The 25,067-nt window shown below is 38.2% G+C and overlaps 1 protein-coding gene across 7 annotated transcripts in view; it reads right to left on the reverse strand.

The window, feature by feature from the left end:
• NOX4 (NADPH oxidase 4) overlaps nt 1–25,067 on the reverse strand; it is a 154,587-nt gene that overhangs the window by 26,337 nt on the left and 103,183 nt on the right. For all 7 annotated transcript variants that reach the window (XM_021062622.1, XM_013979249.2, XM_003129745.5 and 4 more), the window contains exon 13: nt 18,032–18,113. In XM_021062622.1, coding sequence (XP_020918281.1) covers nt 18,032–18,113 — 82 coding nt within the window. The remainder of the gene's footprint in view (nt 1–18,031; nt 18,114–25,067) is intronic.

The following is a 25,067-nucleotide window of genomic DNA, read 5'->3' on the forward strand; positions in this document are numbered from 1 at the left end:
CTACATTAAAATATCCTGTTTTACTGTGTCTAAATTCAATAATGGTAGTCGCGATGGTAAAGTCAGTAGCAGAAATATTTCCTGAAACCTCTACCATGTGAACGGAAAAGACATTAACCTGGTTCTCCTTCTTTCCCTGGTTAGGTTTATTTAGTATAGACATGGCTGGAGAATAATCTCAAAGGAATCTCCAATTCCTCCACTTGTGATTGTATATTCAAATGTGTGTGTGGTGTGTGTGTGTGTGTGTGTGTGTGTGAGTGAGTGAAATCCATAATTACAATGAAATTTGCTAACTGTTCACTCAATATTCATCCACCCATTCTATCTTAGTAACAAAGATATTGCTATTCAGGGAAGCAAAGTACTCCGCCAAGACACTACATTTCCCAGACCGCCTTGCAACTATTTTGGCTGTGTGGCTTTGTTCCGCTTCATATGATACAAACAGAAGTGCGTTAGAAAAACTGGAAGTCTCTTTGAAGGAAACTCAGTTGAAATTACATCTCTTTATCATTGTCTCTTTCTTTCCTCCTTCCTTGTGCCTGAAATGTTAACCTGGTGGTCTAAACACTCATCTTTGAATGACTGCAAAACTGCCATACCCTTTAGGGACAGCCTAGCTCCAGATATCTTTATATTAGAAAAAGACACTTATATATATAAGACCTTGCAATTTTAGAGTTTTTTTCCCTATTATTAAAAAAATGAAAAACTTTTCTTGAAAAGTAGTAACCATCCAGAGTTCCCATTGTGGCTCAGCAGTAAAGGACCTGACTAGTATCCATGAGGATGTGGGTTCGATCCCTGGCCTCACTCAGTGGGTTAAAGATCCTGTGTTGCCATGATTGTGGTGTATGTCTCAGACGCAGATTAGATCTGGTGTTGCTTTGGCTGTGCTGTGGGCCAGCAGCTGTAGCACTGATTCGACCCCTAGCCTGCAAACCTCTGTAAGCCGTGGGCGAGGTCCTCATAAAAAGAAAAAAAAAGTAACTGTCCAAAAAAGTAAATTTGGATAGTCAGCCTTATGACAGCCAATATCTTTATTGATAATCCCATTAATCTCTCTTTTACTAGAGAGGGGTCCCAGCCAAGAACCTAGAAGGGTAAAGAGAAAATGATTTCTCATCCTCAACACTTCCTCAAAGGGATAACAAACACAAAGACATTTATTTGACCACAGAGAGAGAGAGAGAGAGAGAGAGGAGTCATGAAATCACCACTTTCCTACTTGTCTCTTTCCACCCTACACAACCCACACATACCCACCCTACACCCGAAATAGCTACTCCTTGGTATTTTGAAATAACTCTGGACAAGAAGACAAGAATTTGGGGTTCCAGACACTTACTAGGGTTGGGATCACAGGCATGTTACTTGTCCTCTCTAACTCTGATTTTCTTCATCTAAAAACGTACCACTCAAGTTAAGACACACACACACACACACACACACACACACACACACACACACACACACACACAAAAGCCTACTAAGAACTGTAGAGGGCCACAAAGAGCAGACATGTTTTATTTCAATGGATGGCATCAGTGAGCTCTGCCAGTGCACCATCAAGCCCCAGGGAAGTCCAGCATCAATACGAGAAATGAACTAAGTTCAGTGTGAGATGAGAAATGTAGATAAGAATTTGGTTGGAAGCAGATTAAATAAATGGGAGGAAATTAATGTGCTCTTATGTAATTCAACATGTAATAACAGAAGGGTTACTCTGAGTAAGGCACATGAATATCTGCTGCAGAGAAAAAAAAAACGAAGGAAGAAAGAAAAGGAAAAAAATCGGAAAGAGATGAGTAATTGAGTAATTGCAATTTCAGTCCTCAAGGAGGTTATAAAAAGGGAAGTAGTTAACACAAAAACACATGCCAGTATGAAGTAAGACACAATTTGAGAAGTAACTTAAGTGGGTTACATATCCATATTATACACACAATGCTTTGTACTTTTCATATATCATGTTATAATTTTAACACTTTATGAGGTGGTACAGTATTACTATGTCCACATAACAATGGAGGAACTTGAGATCAGTGCCATGCCCAGTTGGATATTCCATGCCTCTTAGATGGAATATTGGGGTGGGGTGGGGTGGGGGATGAGGTTTGAGGAAGGGTAAAAGATGAGGAGAGATAGACCAGCATCTGGTCCTTAAAGAGAACCTGTTAGGTTGTGCATCTCAGGCACAGATCCAAATACAACTTTCTGCCTGGAAATAAGATACGCTTTGGTGACTCCATTGGCTATGTGTGAGAATTATCTGCAATTCACACTGCTTAGACGTAAGCAGGAAAGGAAAAGCACCATTGCTGTGCAGTTGCTTTGAGCAGCCATGTGCTCCATCAGGCAGGTGAGAAGAGTGAAAAGAACGTATACAGACACTTTGCCAAGGACAGTGGCAAAGAATATCCCGTTCTGCAAGAACCAAGTCGTTAGCCGCTGCAGAGCTGACCCACAGTACACCCCGAGAGATCAGGGCCAAGATCAGGATGAGGCAACTTGTGCTCTGGGAAAACAGGCAAAACAGCCCCCAGATGGTTAGAAATACTTCAGGAGAAATTTTTTATGAACCTGGATTCTCGCATCAAGATCAGGATGAGGCAACTTGTGCTCTGGGAAAAGAGGCAAAATGGCCTCCAGATGGTTAGAAATACTTCAGGAGAAATTTTTTAAGAACCTGGATGCTCCCATCTTCGCATTCTCGGAAAAGCATTAACTGGCATATCTGTCCCTTGGGGCTAGCAGCATCCTTCTACATGACGCAGCACACATACCCCTCCGCAAAAATCACTCATATCCTGCCCCCTGGAGCTCACCTCTTGGGAACAGTTCCTCACAGCTCTCTGAGTAATCGCCTCCTTTCTATCACTGCAAAGACTATTCGACCGGGGCAAAAAACACACAATCTAAGAGCTACAATTACTCTCAGCAAAAGCAAGATGGGAGTCAAGTGCTGGAATTGCTCAGCAGTGTTCTAAGTCTTATAGTCATTCACTTACAAGTTAAACAATAAAACACTTTGATTATGGAGATTCTAGCAAGGGGTGAAGGTGGGGGTGGAGTAGTTTTCATCGTTATGATGCTGAAATTCTCTGTCCCAATTTCTCTGTGACCATAAAATGACTGTTTAATTACACGTTTTGAAATATGTAAGGTTCTTAGGAATTAAAACATCGTATTATAAAAGAATCTACTTTACTCAATAAATATTTTTAAAGAATAAACAAAGGATATAATGAGCTAGTCTAAGACAAAAGACCTTGTGACTATTAACTGTACCCAATGAAAGAGCAGGCTGTGAGAGGACAGTCTTTAAAGGCAAAGATACATAAATTTTTTTTCTTAATAGGCCTTAGGTGGATAATAAACACGACTCTATAGTGTTTTAAGGATTACAAAACACATCTATATAAAGGGTTTTTTTGTTTTGGTTTGGTTTTTAATTCAATGAATTTTATTACATTTATAGTTGTACAACAATCATCACAACCTAATTTTAGAACATTTCCATCCCAAGCCCTTGATTTGATCTCAGAGCAATCCTGTGTTTGGCAAAAATGGGCATATTCTTCCACGTTTCAGAATATGACAAGCCTCTGGGGCAGCAAGGTTTCTATAAAAGAATATCTTTGAACGAAATTAGACAGTTCAAGGGTTATTTTTCTAACCAAAGTAATTTATAGGCCTCATCTTTCGTTTATGCAAATGCACTACAAGGTAAAACCATCAATCTTTTCCTTGATTGTGCTGACATCTGTAGAGCTATGTGATTGACACGGAGCTATGTGCTTGAGATGAATTACTTGGAATTATTAAACAAGAGTTTAAACGCATTATTCCATTTCATTGATTAGGAAGCTGAGGTGCTAGAAGTTTAAATAGTCCCTCAAGGCCACACAGCTGATAAGTAGTTCATATCTACCGCTAGAATGAACTCCATTTCTGTGTATGAAACCAAACAAACCAAATCTGTGTTCCCAAATAGGAGTTCATTCTAATTCTTTCAGTCAGAGAAATAATGGAACCTGTTTTCACTGAATATGAATGCTCTTTATGTCTGAAAATATTTTTACTTTAAAGTGTATTTTCTCTGAAACAATTTCTCTTTGGTTAGAATTTCTCTGCTATAATCTTCATCTTCTTTAACTTTCAGCCTGTCTTCTTCATGTTGTGAGAGAATCTCTTGAAAACAGCTTATTATCCAATTTTATTTTCTTATTCCATTCTGACAGCCTTTTCCTTTGAACTGTAGAATTTAGTTCAATTATGCTGAATTACTTACCACAATATCACTTTGCTCTGTTTGCCCAACTTTGTTTCTCTCCTGCCCCTTTCTTTTCTTGACTACTTTCATGTTAAGTGTTGGTCTCTGCTTTTACTTTTCTGTTAGTAAATTAGGATTTTTCCCAGGATGAATTTATTTTTATAATACTGCTTGGGATTTATTGGTATCCCTGAATTTGGGCTATTATTTCTCAAGTATTACATCTCCTTCACTCTTCTTTTTCTTTTGGGACCTCTGGTGGAAAGGAACGCATGAACTTCTCACTCCTTCCACTATATCTCGACCTTTCTTTCATATTTTCCATATCTTTGTCTCTGTGTGTTGAATTCTGGATAGTATTTCGGTTCTATCTGACAGTTCATTTATTCTCTCCATGGTTGTGATTAACTTACTCAAGTGTATGATACTGTATCTTTCACTTCTAGAAGCCCTATTGGCTCTTTTTCACAAGGGCTTTGAGGAATCTGATTGTCCCTTGTCTCTTAATCATGATCTTAATCCTCTCTTTTATTTCTTTAAACATATTAAACATTTGTCTTGTACCTTTTAAATATATAACTTTTCCTAACAGGTACTCATAGTATTTTGTTTCCACATTAAATTTTTTTTTAATTCCCATATTTTAAAATAAATCACTTATGTAAAAATATAAGCTTATATTCTTTGGTGTCTCATGCGCAGGAATCCTTTAAGGATTAAAACATGTCACCCAAAAGAGGATTTTTATTGCCTTATTCTTTTTTTTTATAATGATTTTAATTTTTTCCCATTATACTGCCTTATTCCAAAGCCAAAAGAGGATGCCATCAATCTGGAATAACTTTAAACTAAATTTTGGTCTCTGTGTTTACTGGGCTATATACATAGTATGAATTCACTGTTCCAACCCAAGTGAAATGGAACTTGTGATTCCTAAATATCAGGGGAGATTTCTTCTCAAATTCCTCTTGGAACCAAAGACAAAATAAGTCAATTATCTCCACCATCTCCTTCTGCAGAACAGACTATTTAATCTCTCTTTATTCACTAAGGATGTAGTACTTGAGAAGTCTGGGCCATTTGTACCAGTCCACATATAACCACAGATGGTTGAAACGAGCTCTAACCTTTTGAGGGATAAATAGATACATCGTTAAGAGCAAATATGAGCCTTAGCACTCACTTCATTTATTCATCTAGGTAGGACTTTCTTATGGTTTAGGACCCCAAGCAATTATTTTCATCTCCTACCATCTCCAACATGCATTTAAAATTATTAATGTGTGTGTGCTTGAAATGCTCAGATTTTCTGTACTAGTTAGACTATTATTAAGAAGCTACTATGATAGTTTCTCACTCTTAAATACACACATACACATACATAAACATATAGATGGATCCCCACTGTTAGACTTAGTTCCTATTGAAAGTTAAAGAGAATTTCCTGTGTCCTTAGATTTGATTTATTTGTGTGTGTGTGTGTGTGTGTGTGTGTGTGTGTTGGCTAATGTAGGCTTGATCTGCTAATACAAGACTTGAGATTTTTATTAATATGCAAAAACTAGTTCAAATAATGTAAAAGAAAAGCTACCAAACTCTTCAAACTGTTCACACACTAGGTCGCTAACTGAAAACATGAATCATAAGCTGACCAATTATAAGCGAATTGTCACATAAAACACCTGGCCAAACTTTGCACCCCATTCCAACATACATTTAAACACAGCTGCAAGCCATACTAAAATAAAATTACCTCTGAAAGCTTTTAGAAGGAGTATATTCAGTTAAACACTCTGAGATTGAGTTTAGATCTTTTAGACTTTTATACTACAATCAGCCTTTCCAAAAGAGTGCTATTTTTAAAATTATATTTCATTTGAATTGTTATTTATGAAAATGACAGTGAATCTTTTTTATTCTCTATCCATTTCTTTGCATTTAGGGTCAAATTTCTTTTTTTTTTTTTTCCTCTCAAAGAAATCATTCCATCTTTTCCTAACTCTCCTCTTTTTTCCACATTGCAACTTATCCTCCTCCTGAAAGGAAGGTGTAAAGGGGGTCTTATCTTGGTTGCTGGCTAATTTCAGCTGGAGTAAATTTTAAGCCTCAAATTTATTTGCACTATATTTTGTTTTGCTATTTCTTTTCCATTACTAGAGAGCTCGATGCAATTAGAAAATAGACCATGGCTTCTATCATTATTATGCATCTTGTCTTCACAGCCAAAAAGGGGGGGGTAGGGGATGAAACAGAAAATGTGGGACAAATAATCTGACAAAATAATGTTGTACAATATAATTCAATGTAACTGAACTAAAATCTTCAGTTCAAAGGGAAACACTGTCAGACTAGAATAAGAAAACAAAAACAGAGCAGTGGGTCTTTTCAAGAGAGGCACTTAAAAGGTACTTAAAAGTTGAAAGTTATAAAAGGATCAAGATTTAGGAGGCCAGTTCAAACAAAAGCAAAATATTTGTAATATTTAGACCAGATAAAGTATTATAGATGTGTTGTTAGTAGTCATTTGATAATTCAGCTGGGTGTGCTTTCAGATTTTTCTTTGTCACAAAGATAGGTGACCATGACGAGAGAGACTTCTTTATTCTACTCGTTTTTGCTCAGCATGCTGAGCACTTCTGTCATCCCAGGTGACAGGCATGAGAAAATATGACCTTGAAAGGAATGAAAAGCCCTTCATTAGGCTTTGACTAATGTGATGTGATACATTTCTATCCAAAGTGTAGTTCTTGGACCAATAACATTAATTGTACTGGAGAAACTGCTAGAAAGACAGAATCTTCAGCCTGGCCCCAGACTCGGTGAATTAGAATCTGGTTTTTTTTGTTTGTTTGTTTTTGGTTTTTTTAGCTTTTTAGGGCCACACCTTCAGCATATGGAGGTTCCCAGACTAGAGGTTGAATCGGAGCTATAGCTGCTGGCCTACGCCACAGCAATGTCCAATTCTTAACCCACTGAGCGAGGCCAGGGATCAAACCCTCAACCTCATGGTTACTAGTTGGATTTGTTTCCACTGAGCCACAACAGGAACTCCAGAATCTGTTTTACTAAGGCCACTGGGTGATTTCTAAGAACACTGAAGTCTGAAAGAACTGCTCTAGTGCATCTTTCCAGAGAACTCCATTAATGTCAATTATAAAGTGGATTTTCCCTCTATTTTTCTTTTCTATTCTGTGAGTATTATCTTGTTCAACACTTTGAATGTGATGGTTTAGTTATTTCAAGATCTGGAGGATAATGTCTACTACCTGGATGTAAATCTTCCAATTGTACGATCAAGAAGGAATGCCAATAAAATCACATATAATCCATAATTTCAGCATGACCAGGAGACAGAGGATAACTGCTGAAGAAAAATAATGATTAAATACCAACAAAAGGAAAAGTGGTTGAAAAGGAAGCTAGGAAAGTAATGTCCAAAGTACATCCATCACTGTAGTCTCTGAAAACAAAACACAACCAAAACAATGTAACAGAACTATATTTTAAAATATAATCCAATTGGAAGATGTGGTATATATACACAATGGAATACTACTCAGCCATAAAAAAGGATGACATCATGCCATTTGCAGCAACATGGATGGAACTAGAGAATCTCATCCTGAGTGAAATAAGCCAGAAAGACAAAGACAAATACTATATGATATCACTTATAACTGGAATCTAATATCCAGCACAAATGAACATCTCCTCAGAAAAGAAAATCATGGACTTGGAGAAGAGACTTGCGGCTGCCTGATGGGAGGGGGAGGGAGTGGGAGGGATCGGGAGCTTGGGTTTATCAGACACAACTTAGAATAGATTTACAAGGAGATCCTGCTGAATAGCATTGAGAACTTTGTCTAGATACTCATGTTGCAACAGAAGAAAGGGGGGGGAAAATGTAATTGTAATGTATACATGTAAGGATAACCTGACCCCCTTGCTGTACAGTGGGAAAATAAAAAAAATTTAAAAAAATAAATAAATAAAATATAATCCAAGAAAGCAAGAATTGAGAAATACCATCAACAAAATCTCAACCTATAAAGTTGTGCAGCCTTTGGGAATTAAATGTAGTATTACCATATTTTCCGAGTATTTAGATTTTAATGTTTTGTCTTCCCTTCTCTTGCCATCACTTTTCTCTTCCCTAAGTGATTCTAGAATAACAGAATCCCAAAATGTTGGATTTCAGTTGGGACGAAGCTTACCAGCTGCAACATTTTTCAGAGAGAATGAAATAATCAATTTACTGTTTTATGTTTCTGCCATTCTAGCTCCTATGGCTACTCTTCAATTGATGAGAGGCTTTTAATAAACAAGAAGAAAATTATACAATAAATAAGTACAACACACAGAATACATGGATATAACAAAATGCCACATGTGAAGGTGCTTTGGAAAAAATAAAACATTTGTATTTCTGACAATATCCAATACGACGTTGACATTGCTAGAAGGGCATTTAAGGAGGGTAGAAAGTGAGCTGGTGCTGGTGGGGATTTTAAATATGGTGACCTGGGCAGACCTTATCATCTGAGTTAAGCCTTGGTGGGAGGTGGTGGGTAGAGGTCCACATTGTTTGGACTTTAGGAACAACCTAAGGAAAGATACTTCACCAGCAGAGGGTTAAGGAATCTCTGTAATTAATGAATGATCACTACCTAAGGCAATCTCATGCATAAACAAAAGCAATATTAGTTGAAAAACTGCTTTGATTGATGTCTGTTTCTTAGGTGTCTGAATTAGCCAATCAAAGCTTTACAAACAGAAACTTAATTAATTTAGGGGCTGTGAGGAGAAAAACCTTTGGCAAGGAATTCCCTTAAAGCAGGCATATTATCAAAATTAGACTACCATGACTATTACGGGTTAATTTTAAACTTTTTTTTTAATGTGCATTTACACCATGGAATTCATAAACTGTTTCTAAAACCATGGTTTAACTCTGCTAACATCTCACTCTTCTAGAGCTGAGAATATTATTGAGGAGCTATATATCACCTTACTCAAAAAGGAGCTTGTTTCTATCCAAGGATGTTAAGATAGGGTTTTAAGATTTTTAACAAAGGAAGAATTTCGGGCCACTTCCTCTTTCAACTGACAGACCATTGCTGAGTCAAAACAAACAAACAAAAAAATCAAAAGACTGAAAACAACTGATGTCTGAGAAGATGTAGGACAGCGAGAATGCAGGATGAGGCAGAACAAAGAAAGTAAATAGCTCTCAAAGGCCCTAGACAGAGACTCCAATGTGCTTAACTTAATCTCCTAGAAAGTGTTTACTTCCTCAGCTTGTTCTGAGATTTCAGCTGCCTGACCTTACAGCTATAGGCTCATCGTGATCCCATCCTTGAACCAGTTCATATGAGTCCAGAATGAGTTAATCTCTCACTCAGCACTGAGGCATCCTTATTCCTTGTCTTTTTGACTCGCCCCAGTGGAGTACCTTGGTTTACCATAGGTCCCAGCAAAGTCTGACAGTTTCAGCAGTGCCTCAGTTTTTGTAGGACTGTTTGGGTTTCTTGGCTTTTTGCAATTCTAATGACAGGATCTTTACTTGTTAATCCCAGCCCAGGGGCTGAGACCTACTATCTATGGAAGGATCAGCTTAAATTCTGACATTTTTGCTTGCGTAGATTCTAAAATATGCAAGAATTAAGAATCCTAATAACTGCATTCCACATTTTAGCCAGAATATAATTTTTTTTTTTTTTTGAGATCTCCTGCCAGCCAGGTGTTGGAATATCACCTATGATACAAAAGAAAAACCTAAGTTTAGGGATGAGAAAATGAGAGACAGTAGTCCTTTACTATTATGGATATTCTGAAGAATGTTATGAATAGCTGCGATTGCAGAAATTACTAGAGCAGCTGTGTACCATGCACAAGCAGGCACACAATAGACAGAGCGCCTTCCTGATGAATCACTCTCCAAACACATCCCATCGCCCAGCCCTCATTGTTGTGCAGAAAAACATGCCCTTTTTGGCAAGCTCTAGACTGGAATGAAGACAATAAGGCAGACCACGTGATAGAACCTCACCCCCCCACCCCCCCGACCCTGCACCTCCAGCTTTGAGGTGAGGCATAGCTTTGGGAAAAGGTAGACTAGAGCTGGGAATGGGGATGGTGATGGGAATTCACATTTGCAAAAGGCCAGGTGCTTTACATCATTTTATTAATGACCACAAAGCCTTACAAGGTAGAATTATGCTGGGTACTGTGCCTGCCTCAAAGTAACATTAGAGGGAAGGTACTTGAAATATACATACGTATAAGTATTAATATGTATATTCTGTATGCAGAATACTGGGAAAATGCACAACTGAAAAGTTGAGAATTAAGGTTTCTTTGGCAGATATACTGAGGACTGAAGCTCGGGAGACAGGTTCTCAGTTCCGAGAGATTGTTCCAAAGAGGTTAAAGGAGGAGCCATCGAGTTCCCGTCGTGGCACAGTGGTTAACAAATCCGACTAGGAACCATGAGGTTGAGGGTTCGATCCCTGGCCTTGCTCAGTAGGTTAAGGATCCGGCGTTGCCGTGAGCTGTGGAGTAGGTTGCAGAGGAGGCTTGGATCCCGTGTTGTTGTGGCTCTGGCATAGGCCTGTGGCTACGGCTCTGATTGGACCCCTAGCCTGGGAACCTCCATATGCCGTGGGAGCGGCCCAAAAAAATGGCAAAAAGACAAAAAAAAAAAAAAAAAAAAAAAAAAAAGGGAGCCAGGATATATCAAAGGAGGTTTCATTTAAAAAAAAAAAAAAAAAGAAAGAAACTCCAGGAAGTTGGAACATCAAAAGATTTCTGTTAATTGAAGAAAACCAGATATCTGAAGTTAATGAATTTAGTTAGCACTTTTTAATTTATGGGAAGATGTAAGAGTCTGGACCTACTGAAATTGTTCCTTTGACATGCACCTTAACTATCTAGGGCCAGCATCCTGTTTTCCACTGTCCAGAAACCACTCACGGTGCACCATTCAGGTGGCTGAAGTGGCTGATGGTAGCAACATCCTTTGTTTACTGATATGGCAGGCGACCTTCTTTGTCCACAATATATGGATTGGTCTCTGTCCCTGGTTCCTGACACAGAGCTTCTAAAACTCACATACAAGGGTGCTAAGAGAATCTTTTGTTCTAGTATTTACTCTTTGACTCTTGTTCTTGACACAGAGTTCCTAAGACCTTCACAATTTCCTGAAGGATAGGAGCGTCAGACACATGGTTCCTAAATTCTTGGTATTTCCTGGAATTTCTGGATGCAGCTGGCTGTCACTAGAAACACCAGGCCATGCTTAGAAACTTGGAACTTTCAGCTCTGCCCCTTATTCTCTGAAGAAGGGAGGGGAGCTGGTAAAGAAGTTAATAACTGATCATGCCTCTGTGACAAAGCCTCCATGAAAAGGAGTTTAGAGAGCTCCCCCATTGCTGAACACACTGACATGCCAAGGGGTGACACACTCCAACTCTCTGGAGACAGAAGCTCCCACTCTCAGGACCCTTCCAGACCTCGCTCTTCATCTGGCTGTTCGTCTGTGTGCTTTTTCATATTCTTTATTGTATAAAAAATCTGTAAGTGCTTCCCTGAGTTCTACAAATTGTTCTAACCAGTGATAGGATCCAAGGAAGAGTCGTGGGAACCCTGATCTGCAGCCACCCTGGGCAGAAATTGTGAATAACTTGGGGACCTACTACTTGTGACTGGCATCTGAAGTGGGAGTGAAAAATCTCACGAGACTGAGCCCTTGACCTGTGTGTGGGGTTTATAACCAACTTTGGCTCATGTCAGCACTGAATTGAACTGCCAGACACCTAGCTGGTATCAAATTGGCTGCTGTGGGAAAAACTCCCACACATCTGGTGTTAGAAGTAATATGTATATGACAGTAAAGAGAAGCAGGGAGTTTTTCCTATGGTGCTAATATTATATTTGAAATAGAGAAAAAAACGTCATGCTCAGAGAGACCTGCCACATATCTCCAGTTATGGGGACAATAAGCCAGGAGGTGACATGTAGGTAAAAGCTTGAACTCCTTTTTTTTTTTTTTTTTTTTTTTTTGAGAGCCGCACCCATGACATATGGAAGTTCCTGGGCTAGGGGTGTAATCAGAGCTACAGCTATCAGCCCGCAACACTGGATCTGTGCCGCATCTGTGACCTACACCGCAGCTCATGGCAATGCCGTATCCTTAACCCACTGAGCAAGGCCAGGGATCGAACCAACCTCGGATCTTACTCTGGTTCGTTAACCGCTGAGCCACGAAGGGAACTCCCTTGAGCTCCTTCCTTGAAGTCCTTCCTCTTCCCTTCCCTCCTCTCACTCTTTTCATCTCCTTCCCCCTCCCTCTTCTTTTTGTCCAATAGTCATTCCATTCTGCCAACTGTGCCTCCAAACATCCTCAAACATCTACCTGCTTTTCTCTGTTACTATTATGACAGAATTGATCCTATATCACTTCCCTCCTGAATATAAAATATTATCTCTCAATGAACCACCCACCTCCATATGCTCTTATGCTCTTTGTTCCATCTAAAAAGCCTCTTCATCCTTTTCATAGCACTTGTCAGGAGTGTACCCAAAGGGAAAATAAAACTTTACATGAATTATCTAGACAAGAAGGCTTTTTATATTCTCTTTCCTCACTGAATTCAGTTTACTTCTCTCTAATTTATAAAACTGATTGTACAGCTATAAATTTCTCCATTAAACTCTGATTCTGCTCCCCCCTCACTGGACTTTAGGTTCCTTGAAGCCGTATACTGTATCCTAATCATTTTGGTATTTTCAGTAATTATGACTGCTTCTAGGACACATAACTTTTCAATAAATATTAGAAGAATGGAAAAATGGATAGATGAATAAGTGAGAAACAGTATAGCGCAATTAGATATAATTGGGGGCCAAACAGATGTGGGTTTGAGACGTAGCTCTGCCATGTGACTTTGAGTAAATGACTTAACCCCTTTAAACTTTAGTCCCCTAATCTATAAAATCTGTACAACCGGGGAAACGGTACTAACCTAATGGTATTTCCTAAAGGAAATAACACCTATAAAGCACATGACACAATCCTGGTATGTAGAAAGGGTTAAATGTTGTTCTTTTTTATGATCAATGGGAAAAACTTAGCTGAGACGACAAACATATTATAGATATGCAGACTAGACAAACATCACTGGAGAGGAAGGGTCTCTGGAAGAAGAGGAATTCAAAACTTCCTTTGAGGAGAGAAAGGAAGAAAATGCGGAGAACAGATGAAATCTGTTAAGGTCATCTGAAGCTCTGCAATTTAAGTATATTACCCAAGATCACAACTCGAAGTCATTTTTAAGCAGGCCATTCGAAACGGCATCGGGTTGAGACATTGATTTTTATTGTCCAAATACTCAAGGTTGCCCTGTGATGCCAAACCAAGCCAAAAAGAAAGAGCTCTGAATTTGGTCCTAATAATACTCTCCTCTCTAAACTATTCTGACATGAAGCATTTCAGAGAACTTGATCTTTATGAGGACCAAATAGAGATAGGCAACATTTTATTCACATTTTTTTACAATATTTTTATACATATCACGATTAAACTTTCAGAGCCATTACAATATGTTTTGCTCACCCAATTGCCAAAATGGCTGCAAGTCATTTGGGAGTAAAACTATGCAGCATGTCCTTTACCATTTTATTTTGCCAAGCTGCATTTAAAAGGATAAGAATATTTACCGCCACTCTCCGGTCTAAATATATTATAAACCTAAATCCTTCAAAGTTAATAACAATGATGCCAGCTAAGACTTGAGCAACAAAAAGTAAGTTCCATTGTTCCATTTCTTTCCTCTAACTTATGAATTAACATTTTTGGGGGTATTGAGTATGCATTCATTTCCTTCTTTTCACTCATCTGTCTTTTTCTGACACCTATTCATGCTCTGAGAATTTTCATGGTGCAGTGTCCCCTATGACATTCTGATGAGAATGGATGTGCCCGACTTCAGCAATGGGTCAAATTCGAGTTCACGAGTGTAAGATGTGATTAATTAACATTACTATATTTTAGAACAATGTCTCCCAGCACCATCACAGGTGATTTTTTTTTTTTAATGGCTTTCCCTTAAAACTAGTCAGTTCTCTTCATGAATATTTTCCCCTTAAATAAATGACACCCTTTCCACATCTCACTATCTGTTAGGTGTCTCCTGATAAGATGGTTAAGATTATAGGGGCTTGGAGTTCCCATCGTGACTTGACAGTAACGAATCTGACTAATATCCATGAGGACAGGTTGGATCCCTGGATTTGCTCAGTGGGTTAAGGATCTGGCATTGCCGTGACCTGTGGTGTAGGTCGCAGACGCAGCTTGGATCTGGTGTAGCTGTGGCTGTGGCATAGGCCAGCAGCTACCGCTCTGATTCAACCCCTGACCTGGGAACCTTCATATGCCGTGAGTGCAGCCCTGAAGAAAAAAAAAAAAAAAAAAGATTATAGAAGCACTATGCTGACTAGATAACCCATCCTCAATCCAAATGACCACAGTCCATGCATCAGTTTATGTTAACCAGTGTGAGTCTCACTAAAGAATGTCAGCTACACTGTCCTCTGTAAATTTCACTCTTTCACATTATAGAAGACAAATACATCACATGCATATATTTTGGCTCTTAAAGCACATCTCTCCCTAAAGGAGTCTATATTTAATGAGTCAGTAAAAGAATCGGAAAAATCTTAATGTGAATAAGTATACTGCATTGTGAGCGAAAGTGACAAATACTAATGGCTTGATTAATTATCAGCATTCCAGAAATTTTGGTGTGTCACAAAATGATAAATTCCTTGACTTTTAGTTATCTTCCCATAATGAATAAAGGAGAGTTATTTGAGAGTGAATATCAATGAGAAAATAAATGAGAATATCTCAAATCATGAATAATACAAAATTAGTTTAAATTAGGTCTAGACATAACACAGACCCCTGCCCACTCGTATTTACTCATTGGCCATTACTACAGCTTTCTCTTCTTCTACTCCAGCAGTCTTCATGTGCAGTGTTTTCCTGTGCAGAGCTTTTGCCTCTATGCCCTTTCCTGGACTAACTCAACGCTGCCTAGGCCACAGTGCAAACAGAACTGTATTCTTCCTTCTCGTTTCTCCCAGCACCTCCTAAAATTCTGCCAAACCAGACATTAAATCAGCAACAAAAAAACCGCTTAATATTCTGTAACTCCAATAAACTAATTGTATTTAACCCAGAATTTTTATATAAATATTATTCACACCCAGAACCCTTTAATTAGTGTGTTTTCATTTGATAGTTCAGAAAACTGAAGCTCATAAAGACGTTAGGTGGTCACCTAAGCAGTGCCTCACATCAGCATCTGGCCGTAATTTTGAAATACTAATAAATAGTGCTTCCCTAAATATTACTAAAGGTGGGTTGACAAAAGCATCTTGACACAAGAGCTATCCCACAAGATCAATGAACAACCTATTTCCTACAGTGTTTGGAAAACATTCAAATTAGTTAATTCTATATGCAATTTTAGATGAATAGCCATAAATAACACTTGCTGCTAAAATGCAGAATTTACTCTGTGTCGAGCTCAGTTCAAAATATTTTTGTTTATTAACTCAGTTAATCTCTACAACACTCCTGAAGATACGCATTATTAGCTCCCTCTTTTCACACAAGCAGAACTGAGGCACAAAGGGTTAGGTTGCTCCAGGTAACCAAGTCAACAAGTAAAGCAGTCTGCTTCAGAGGATACACTCCTTTTGTTTTGTTTTGTTTTTTGTCTTTTCAGGGCTGCACCTGAGGCATGTGGAAGTTCACAGGCTAGGGGTCAGATTGGAGCTGTAGCTGCCAGCCTACGCCACAGCCATAGCAACACAGGATCTGAGCTATGCCTGCGCCCTACACAACAGCTCATGGCAACGCCAGATTCTTAACCCACTGAGTGAGGCCAGGGATCGAACCCATGTCCTCATGGATACTGGTTGAGTTCGTTACCACTGAGTCACAACAGGAACTCCCAGAGTCTAAACTCTTAATTGCCATAATGTGGTGAGTGTGGCATTAATAAAGGATTTTTACTCTTTTAATCTACAGATGTCAAAAAGAATATCCACCCCAAGGGTTGGCCACTGACAAAGGATGGTCTCACGATGTCTGTTAAATATTAGAAAGGATCACAGCACTATCAGAAAAGTAAGAAAAAAAAAAAAAAAAGCCAAGGAGTTCCCATCGTGGCACAGTGGTTAATGAATCCAACTAGGAACCATGAGGTTGCGGGTTCGATCCCTGCCCTTGCTCAGTGGGTTGACGATCCGGCATTGCCGTGAGCTGTGGTGTAGGTTGCAGATGCAGCTTGGATCCTGCATTGCTGTGGCCGGTGGCTACAGGTCCAATTCGACCCCTAGCCTGGGAACCTCCATATGCCGCGAGAGCGGCCTGAAAAATGGCAAAAAGATAAAAATAAATAAATAAATAAATAAAATTAAAAAAAAAAAAAAAAGAAAGGTAAGAACAAGCAAGATATAAGACGTAGAGCTAAGGAAACCTAGGAAAACAGATGCATCCAGATTACCAGCTGAGAAGCCACTGAGATGCCCCTCTTCAAGCAAGGGTGTCAGGCAGACAGTAAGCCAAAGAGGCAGAAAAGCAAGCACCATTGGCCCCTGCGAGTAGCACTGTGAGCAAAAATACTGACAGACAGGCATGGATCTCTTCTGGCCCCTCCACACTCCCTGACAACCCTGACAACACGTACTTTGTGAATAATGCATCCCTCCGCAAAGCTTGTCCACACCCATAATGTCCCTGTGTGAACTGCAAGGAGATTGGAAGCTTCCTGCTAGAGAGTAAACCTGGACTAATATCTGAGACAATGAACAGATAATTTGAATTCTATATTTATTTCTTGATCAGAATTAAATAAAATTACCAAAGCTAAGTATGAAGGGGGGAAATTACTGATCAAAGAATCAATCATTTAACTTCGTGACCAATGCTGATAAAATATGTGTAAACCAAGCTCCAGTTCTTTAATGTGGTGACCTTCCTTTTTCTACTTCAGAGACTAGTTCATTCATTCTTTAGCTCGCTGGATACTAGCTAGTAAAGAAAGAAAGCAAAAAGTAGAGGGTGCTTCAAGCTTCTACAGGAAGGATCAAAATACTAGCACACGGCTTTCAGAGATGAGGATGCCTAATAAAACCTGGTACTTCCTTATTCTCTGGGAAGATGAAGACACACTGCTTTAACCAACACATACCCTTGCGGCATCTAAGAAAAAGTCTGTCTCATTTAAGAGTTATCAAGATGCTAAAGGAGAAGATACAGAATTTGTTAAAATCCTATCTAGCATGTTTTTGAAAACCACTTCTTAGATATAAATTCTTACTTTTAAAGGACAGAAAACATGAAAGCAGATGAGCAATTATCTACAAAGTATCCGTCCCTGTTGATACAGCAGAAGCAAAAAGAAGCAGCCCCAGACACTGAAGCAGGCACTTTATAGTTTGCCCTCGGCAGTAGCAGCTCCCCAGCCAGAGCTGGAGTACATCTGCAGCTGGTCTACATTTTTTCTCTGACCCATCTGTGAGCAGCTGAGACATTATATATGGCAGGAGATGCCCTATTTAGTGAGGACAGGTTATTTGGGCTTTTTCAGAAATTCTAAAAAAGGAAACACTTGGTCTTTGCCCTCCCAAATCTCTCCCATCACTATGCCCAGTCCCTTCCCAGGGCACTTTACTGCTTACTTGGGATACTGTCTAGATTGAATGAAGGGCAGAATCTCAGAGTCTTGACTGGATGGAGGAAGCAGTAAATCTCGAAATCGTTCTGTCAAAAGAAAAATAAACATCAAGCTGTGAAAAACAGGCCATAAAATCATTTTAAAATAGATTTATTTTCTATTCTTTTAACTCTTTAACTATTTCGACTGCACATCTTTTACTAGAAACTTACCCACCATTTTATACACTACTAAAATATGGCTTTATTTCAACTCTATGACCATGTGTCTTTTTATGATTATGATATAACAAATGCCTATATAAAAATGGCAAGTATTCATTAGTATAGACAAATACTGAAATTTTATAAATGAAACATTAAGGGAAACACATGACCAATGACGATACCAAGAGACGCACCATCTCATTGGTTCCCTGGGAAGTGAGAATTAAAAACCACACAACAAAAAAAGCATTCACATTAAGTGACATTCAATTAACAGAAATTCATCTCACAAGACCAAGTATTAGAGAGAGTGTGTATCAACATCAATAAGTTCTTATATGGTTCTGGTGGGGATGCCAGTTGGTGTAAGAACTTTGAAAAACAATCTGGTATTCTTTTTTAAAATTAATTTTAAAAATTCTTATACAATTTTTACATAATATTTACAGGTTACTTTCCATTTACAGCTATTACAAAATATTGGCTATATTTCCCATGCTGTACAACACATCCTTGAGCCTACCTTACACTTAGTAGTTTGTGCCTCGACTCTCCTACTCCTATATTGCCCCCCATCAGTAACCACAAGTTTGTTCTCTGTATCTGTGAATTGGCTTCTTTTTTGTTATATTCACTACTTTGTTGTATTTTTCAGATTCCACATATAAGTGATAGCATAGAGTATTTGTCTTTCTCTGTCTGACTTGGCTCAACCATTGCATACCCCATAAGCCAATATTTCCATTCCTAGGTATATCATCTTCAGAAACTTTCATATATGTCTCTAGCAGCAAGTGAAAGAGTATTCATAGCAGCACCATTCAGAACAACATAAATGGAAACCACTCAATTGCCTATAAACAGAAGAATGGATGATTTATGGTATATATGCACAATGGAATATTCCTTAAAGTGAAACAATGAATTCAGTTACAAATAGAAACATAGTGAGTTATATTAGTATGATATTGAGTGTAAAAAGTATCAGAATATTACATAGAGAAGAAAATTATTATTTTTTTATTGAGTTAAAAAATAACTGGATTCCTGTCCTGGCTCAGTGGTTAACAAATCTTACTAGTATCCATGAGGATGCAGGTTTGATCCCTGGCCTTAATCGGTGGGTTAAGGATCCGGAGTTGCCGTGAGCTGTGGTGTAGGTCGCAGATGAAGCTGTGGCATAGGCCAGCAGCTACAGTTCCCATTCACCCCCTGGCCTGGGAACCTCATATGCTGCCGATATGCCCCCCACCAAAAAAGCAAAAAAAAAAAAACTAAGCAAGGTGTTATTTAGGTACGTTACATATGAAACAAAGCAAACCAATGAAAAAAGCTATGGTATACAGAGTTCAGGATAATGGTTACCTCTTAGGAGGGGTAAGGAGGGGAAACAGAAGAAAAGCCAAAAGGTAGGTGTAAGTAATTGTTAATAATTTCATAAGTATTGATCATAAATCAGTAAATGAATGAACGACGGCCAGGAATTGTCCAATGGTGACAGTGGACCATGAATCAAGAATTTGATTAATACAATTTTGTGCTTATGAATTCATAATGAAGGAAAGAGGAGAAAAGGAGGAAAAGAAAGAGGAAGAGAAAGTGACAGGGAGGGAGAGAGGGAGCCAGAAAATGGGAGGAAAAAAAAGAGAGAGAGAAGGAAAAAGAGAGTGCAGAGGAAGGAAGAATCCTTAGGTCTATCTTAAAAATAGTTATAAGGCAAAGCTATCTGCACTGACAGAGTGAGTAATCTATCCTGACCCCAAGTTTCTAGGTCATTACCTCTAGAATCATGACCCCTCCTCTTTCTCTCTCTCTTGCTGCCAAATCTGGAATAGACGACCTTACTGGGTACTCCTAGTACACTCTCTGCTCACATTCTCATGGAATGTACTGCATTACACTTGCATTGTTATACACAGTTGTCTATCGACCCTTCGTCTCTTCCCAGCAGATGGGTTTTGTGCCCCCAGGACACACAACACTATCTGATACGTATGGAGGTGCTAAATAAATATTAGTTGAGAGACTATTTCCAATTTCCATTTTTACTGTCTGTAGAAAATTGTTTGCCAAGGGTAATCTTCATTCTTTTAGAAGAGGCCAACTGCTCATCCATCCACCATAAATAGCCAGGGGACTTGAACTCCAGCCTTGACAAAGTCACACCATCAGGGTGAGACAGAGTAGACAGCTGAAACTCCAAGCTGCAATAAACCCATCACTAACTGAAAGCGAGTAATTTCTAGAAAATACTGAAAATTCACACTCGATGACAATCACCATTTCCAGGCTACTGAACAGCGAGGTGTTACACACCTGTGAGCCCAGTGGTTACAATGTACAGCTGAGAGTAAAGATGTGGATTTTACGTTCTTATGTATTAAAATATCAAATCAGATGTTTAACTGACCTCTACTCTGCATTTTGTTTTTACCATTCTTACAGTTCTTATAATACACTTGGAAAGGAGCAAAGAAGATTTAAACAGAAGTGGCTGTCCCCCAGAGTCCACAGATTCATGACAGCATACTTTATTTTTCTCCTTTAAGCACATGTAATCTTTGAGTTCATATTTTTTAAAGCTATGTTCTATTATTAACTGATATACTATTTTTCATCAACCAAATTAATGCTTATTTCAATGAAATGACTCGTAAATTTTTCTGATGATAAGGCCCTTGCTTTTCAGTCTGCTTCCCAATTTACGTAGCATCACATTAAATGAGTGATTTGCAATATTTCTTTTTCTTTCTTTTACCCTTCATTTACCGATTTCCTAAAGTGGGTCTTGAAAAATAAAGCCCAAATCCACAACAATCATGAACTTTACACACCAAGTAAAGAACTGTTCAAACAGCTATATTAAATATGATATATCCTTGGGTGCTAAAAATTAATATTAGTTAAAGTTTTACTGAATGATTCCCAAACTGATTTCAATGCAAAGTAAAACTAGAATTATTAATATAAACAACTATAATATAATACAGCCATCAACTCTCCCTGTAAAATCACAAAGCTCATTGATTGTAAATCTGGAAGAAAATCTCTGAAGATGACACTACATTGATAAGACTAAAAAAATAAACAAATAAACAAAAAACAACTCCCCCCTGCCCCAAGCAAAAATAACCTATGAGATCACTCATAAAGCGCCCAAACTATACAATCTATAGTTAATATTCCTAGATTTGGAGCACCCTTTAATCTGAGTATCATAAATGCAAAGAATACCAGGGAATTGAAGACTCTTGAATAGCTATTGCGACTATCAAAAAAAAAGGCCACATATACAGAAACAAAAAATATACACAATACCTAAAACCATCCTTTTTAAAATTTCTATCTTTATATTGACAAATTCCTAAATGTGAATAACTAATTTTTTCCCGCAGAAGTATGATTGCTTAGTTTTTGTTTATAAGAATAAAAAAAGTGGGGAGTTCCCGTCATGGCGCAGTGGTTAACGAATCCGACTAGGAACCATGAGGTTGCGGGTTCGATCCCTGGCCTCGCTCAGTGGGTTAACGATCCGGCGTTGCCATGAGCTGTGGTGTAGGTTGCAGACGCGGCTCGGATCCCGAGTGGCTGTGGCTCTGGGTAGGCTGGCAGCTATAGCTCCGATTAGACCCCTAGCCTGGGAACCTCCATATGTCGCGGGAGCAGCCCAAAGAAATAGCAAAAACACACACACACACAAAAAAAAAAAAAAAAAAAAAAGGAATAAAAAGAATAAAAAAAAAATAAAAATTATCCCTAGAAAAGCCCAAGTAAATAAAAAAAACGTTTCCAATGCTTATATTAGTTGTTCTTTAGCCTTCTAGATCTCAACTGTTTAATTAATATCCTATTCTTTATCTGATGCTAAGGAAGAAACCAAATTGATGTTTCCTTCATGAAGTAGCAACATTTCTAAAGTAATACTTCTTCTCTTGGAGCAAATGTCACACCAAATGATCCGCTTTCTCGGTAGGCCCAAAGTCCATTTCTTAAGAAAATGGCAGTTATCCAAAGACTAAGGCCCTTTCACAGGGTTTCTCAGAACAATTTCATTACAGTCACTGAAAAGAATCAGAGGATTTTTTTGCCAAATGATATTTGTGACGAGCTGACTAATGATGTGATAATGTCCAAGCATGATTTTCTACCAGTGGGGGAATATATCTTAATTAACACAAGCTTTTGCAGCCTTTCACCCACTCTTCTTTTCTCTTATTTAATCAACAGAAGGATTCTGACATGCTGAAACCTGGATGACATGCTGCACACAATTACATTAATTTGGGTTCTCTGGACAACCAACTGTGAGACAATACACTTAATTATTTGAAAACAAAGATGAGAAAAATAAAATACTCTAATTCTAATTCAAACTTTTTTGTACATTCACTGGGACCCAAGTTCTTTATCTTCCCCTTTGTGAAAAATGGTCGATTGGTGATTCTCTCCACGATGCAGAATGTAACAAACACAAAAGAATCTACATAACAACAAAAGCACTATGCAAATATGTTCCTGAAATGAGAAAATAAAATCTTCTCCCTACCACTATAAAAAAGGAAGAAAAAAATGAAAAAAGCAGTCAGCAGGTAGCCTCCAGCTGTTAGTTACATCAGAGTCTGCCTCCTAGGTGCAGGGGAAATGGCTTTCCCAGAACAGCTGGAATCCAGTGACTGAACAAGGCAGGGGTGTTTTAACTGAACATAAGCAGCTTGGAGGGGTAATATATGCGCAGAGCTTCCCACACTTTTTGTAGAGGTGACATGGCGTTTCTGGGAACTTCTTTGACCCAATCCCACTGCCCTCCTCTTCCATTCACAGGTGTTGACCCTTACAAGCATTTAATATTTACCAATTACTTCACAGAGTTCGTTTCTGGTGAACCCAACCTGCAAGAGGCGAGCTTAATTGACTTCCACTTGGTATTTAAAGATCGTCCATGTTCTTGGCTAATATGGAGGAAGATGCACGTGTGTGGATTTAAGTCAGAATAAATCCTTTCGTTTCCAGATCTTTCCAGAGGAAAGGTAACTAACACCTTCACTGCCAGTACAGATGCTCACTGTGAAAAAGAAATGCTCTCAGAAATGCCCTGAGATAGCCATACCCTGAGACAAGCCTGGGCTGATGGTAGGAGAAATAAACAAGGGTATACCAGCCAGCTGCACCATGGCCCATGCTGTAGTCCATGAGATGCACACAGCCATGAAGCTGTGACAACATCAGTGGGAAATACAGAAAATGATAGTGTAAGCTGATATGAGAAATGTATAGGAAACAGAGGATAAACACTCTAAAATGTACAGAGTAGCCTGAACACTCTTACTATAGTGTTTTTGTCCTTTTTAATGAAATGTAACAAATCATTTCAATAGTATTAAGCTCAGAAAAGATAATTATAAATTAAAAAAGTATATACTAACTAGTTTTCTTTTTCAAGGAAGTTGGTGATGAATATGCAACAAACAAAATGTTTGTCAATATCTGCCAACCACCCTGGAAGCCATAATCATTTCAGTGAACACATGAAAACGCTCACATCTGTTGATGATGAATCAGCATCTACGTTAAAGTTTTCATTATTTTACAGAAACTATGTACAGTGATGATAATTTAACACACAAGTATGTAGAAGGTATACTTTAGCAATTTTTACACAAATACAAAAGAGTGGGGTCTACCTATTGGAGTTAAGAAGAAGCAATCATAGCAAAAAGACCAAAAAAAAGAAGAAGAAGAAGAAGAAGCAATGTCACGGATGAAGAGGTGAATTTAAGACTAACAATAAAACATGAAGAATGTTTCTTTTACCTGCAAGTACTAAAAACCAAGAGTAGATTAAGGGAAAAAAATACATAAAGGAGGGAGAAAAAGGAGATTATTTTGATAAGGGGATTCTGATGTATTCTGGCTAAATACATTTATTCAAGGCATGCATTCTGGAATTTGGCTGGATTCAAAGACCCACAGGCCCACCCACGGTGACACAGACTAAAGCCAAAACTCTGTTAACTTCCTCTGAGGCAGTGTCACTGGTAATAACGTTTTGGTTCCTCAAAAATAGTGTCACCTTAAAGTCAATGTTTAGTTCCCCCAAATTTGAACTGTCTGGTTTCTCCTTAGCTCAGGATGGTATATAAGCCTCAGCTGCCTGACTGCCAGGGACCCCTATATTTTGAGGGTTCCCATACATATGAAATTACATTTTTTTTCTTGTTAATCTGTTTATGTCAATTAATTAGTAGGCCAACCAAAGAACATAGAAGGGAAGAAGGAAAAAGTTTTCCTCCCCCTATCAACTTGAAAATTAATTTAGAATATAATTACAAAATTACTTACTGAAGAAAGCAAAGCTGTTCTCCTAGGGATTCAAAGAAATTAATGGTTTGTCAAAATTTAATGTTTTATTTTCCCGAGGAAAGAAATATGCACACTAATTTTAGAAAAAAACAAATTACTTCAAAAATGAGAGTTAAAGGGCAGACTTAGAGGACCAGCACACCAAGCAGAAAGACTGAGTATAAATTTTCCTTTTCTGAAAAGTTTAAATCAAGTGACTGTTCTTTATTACCATGGTAACCCAGTATTGAATAACAATAGTTTCTATTTAAAATATTGCTTTCAAAGCAACATCAAAGGCATTCAAATTAACACTATTTTAGAAAAATCAGAAAATCTAGTTGCAGAGCAAGAATATTTTCCTATTAAAGAAATAGACAAACCTCCTGTTGGTAAAATTCACATGGAAATGGACTGCAGTTCTCGAAGAAAAATATAATCAGCTGCATGCCCTGGTTATATAAAACTACCTTTTCCACAGATATTAAGGCCAAT

The sequence above is a fragment of the Sus scrofa genome, chromosome 9, assembly GCF_000003025.6.
Source record: "Sus scrofa isolate TJ Tabasco breed Duroc chromosome 9, Sscrofa11.1, whole genome shotgun sequence".
Lineage (NCBI taxonomy): Eukaryota > Metazoa > Chordata > Mammalia > Artiodactyla > Suidae > Sus > Sus scrofa.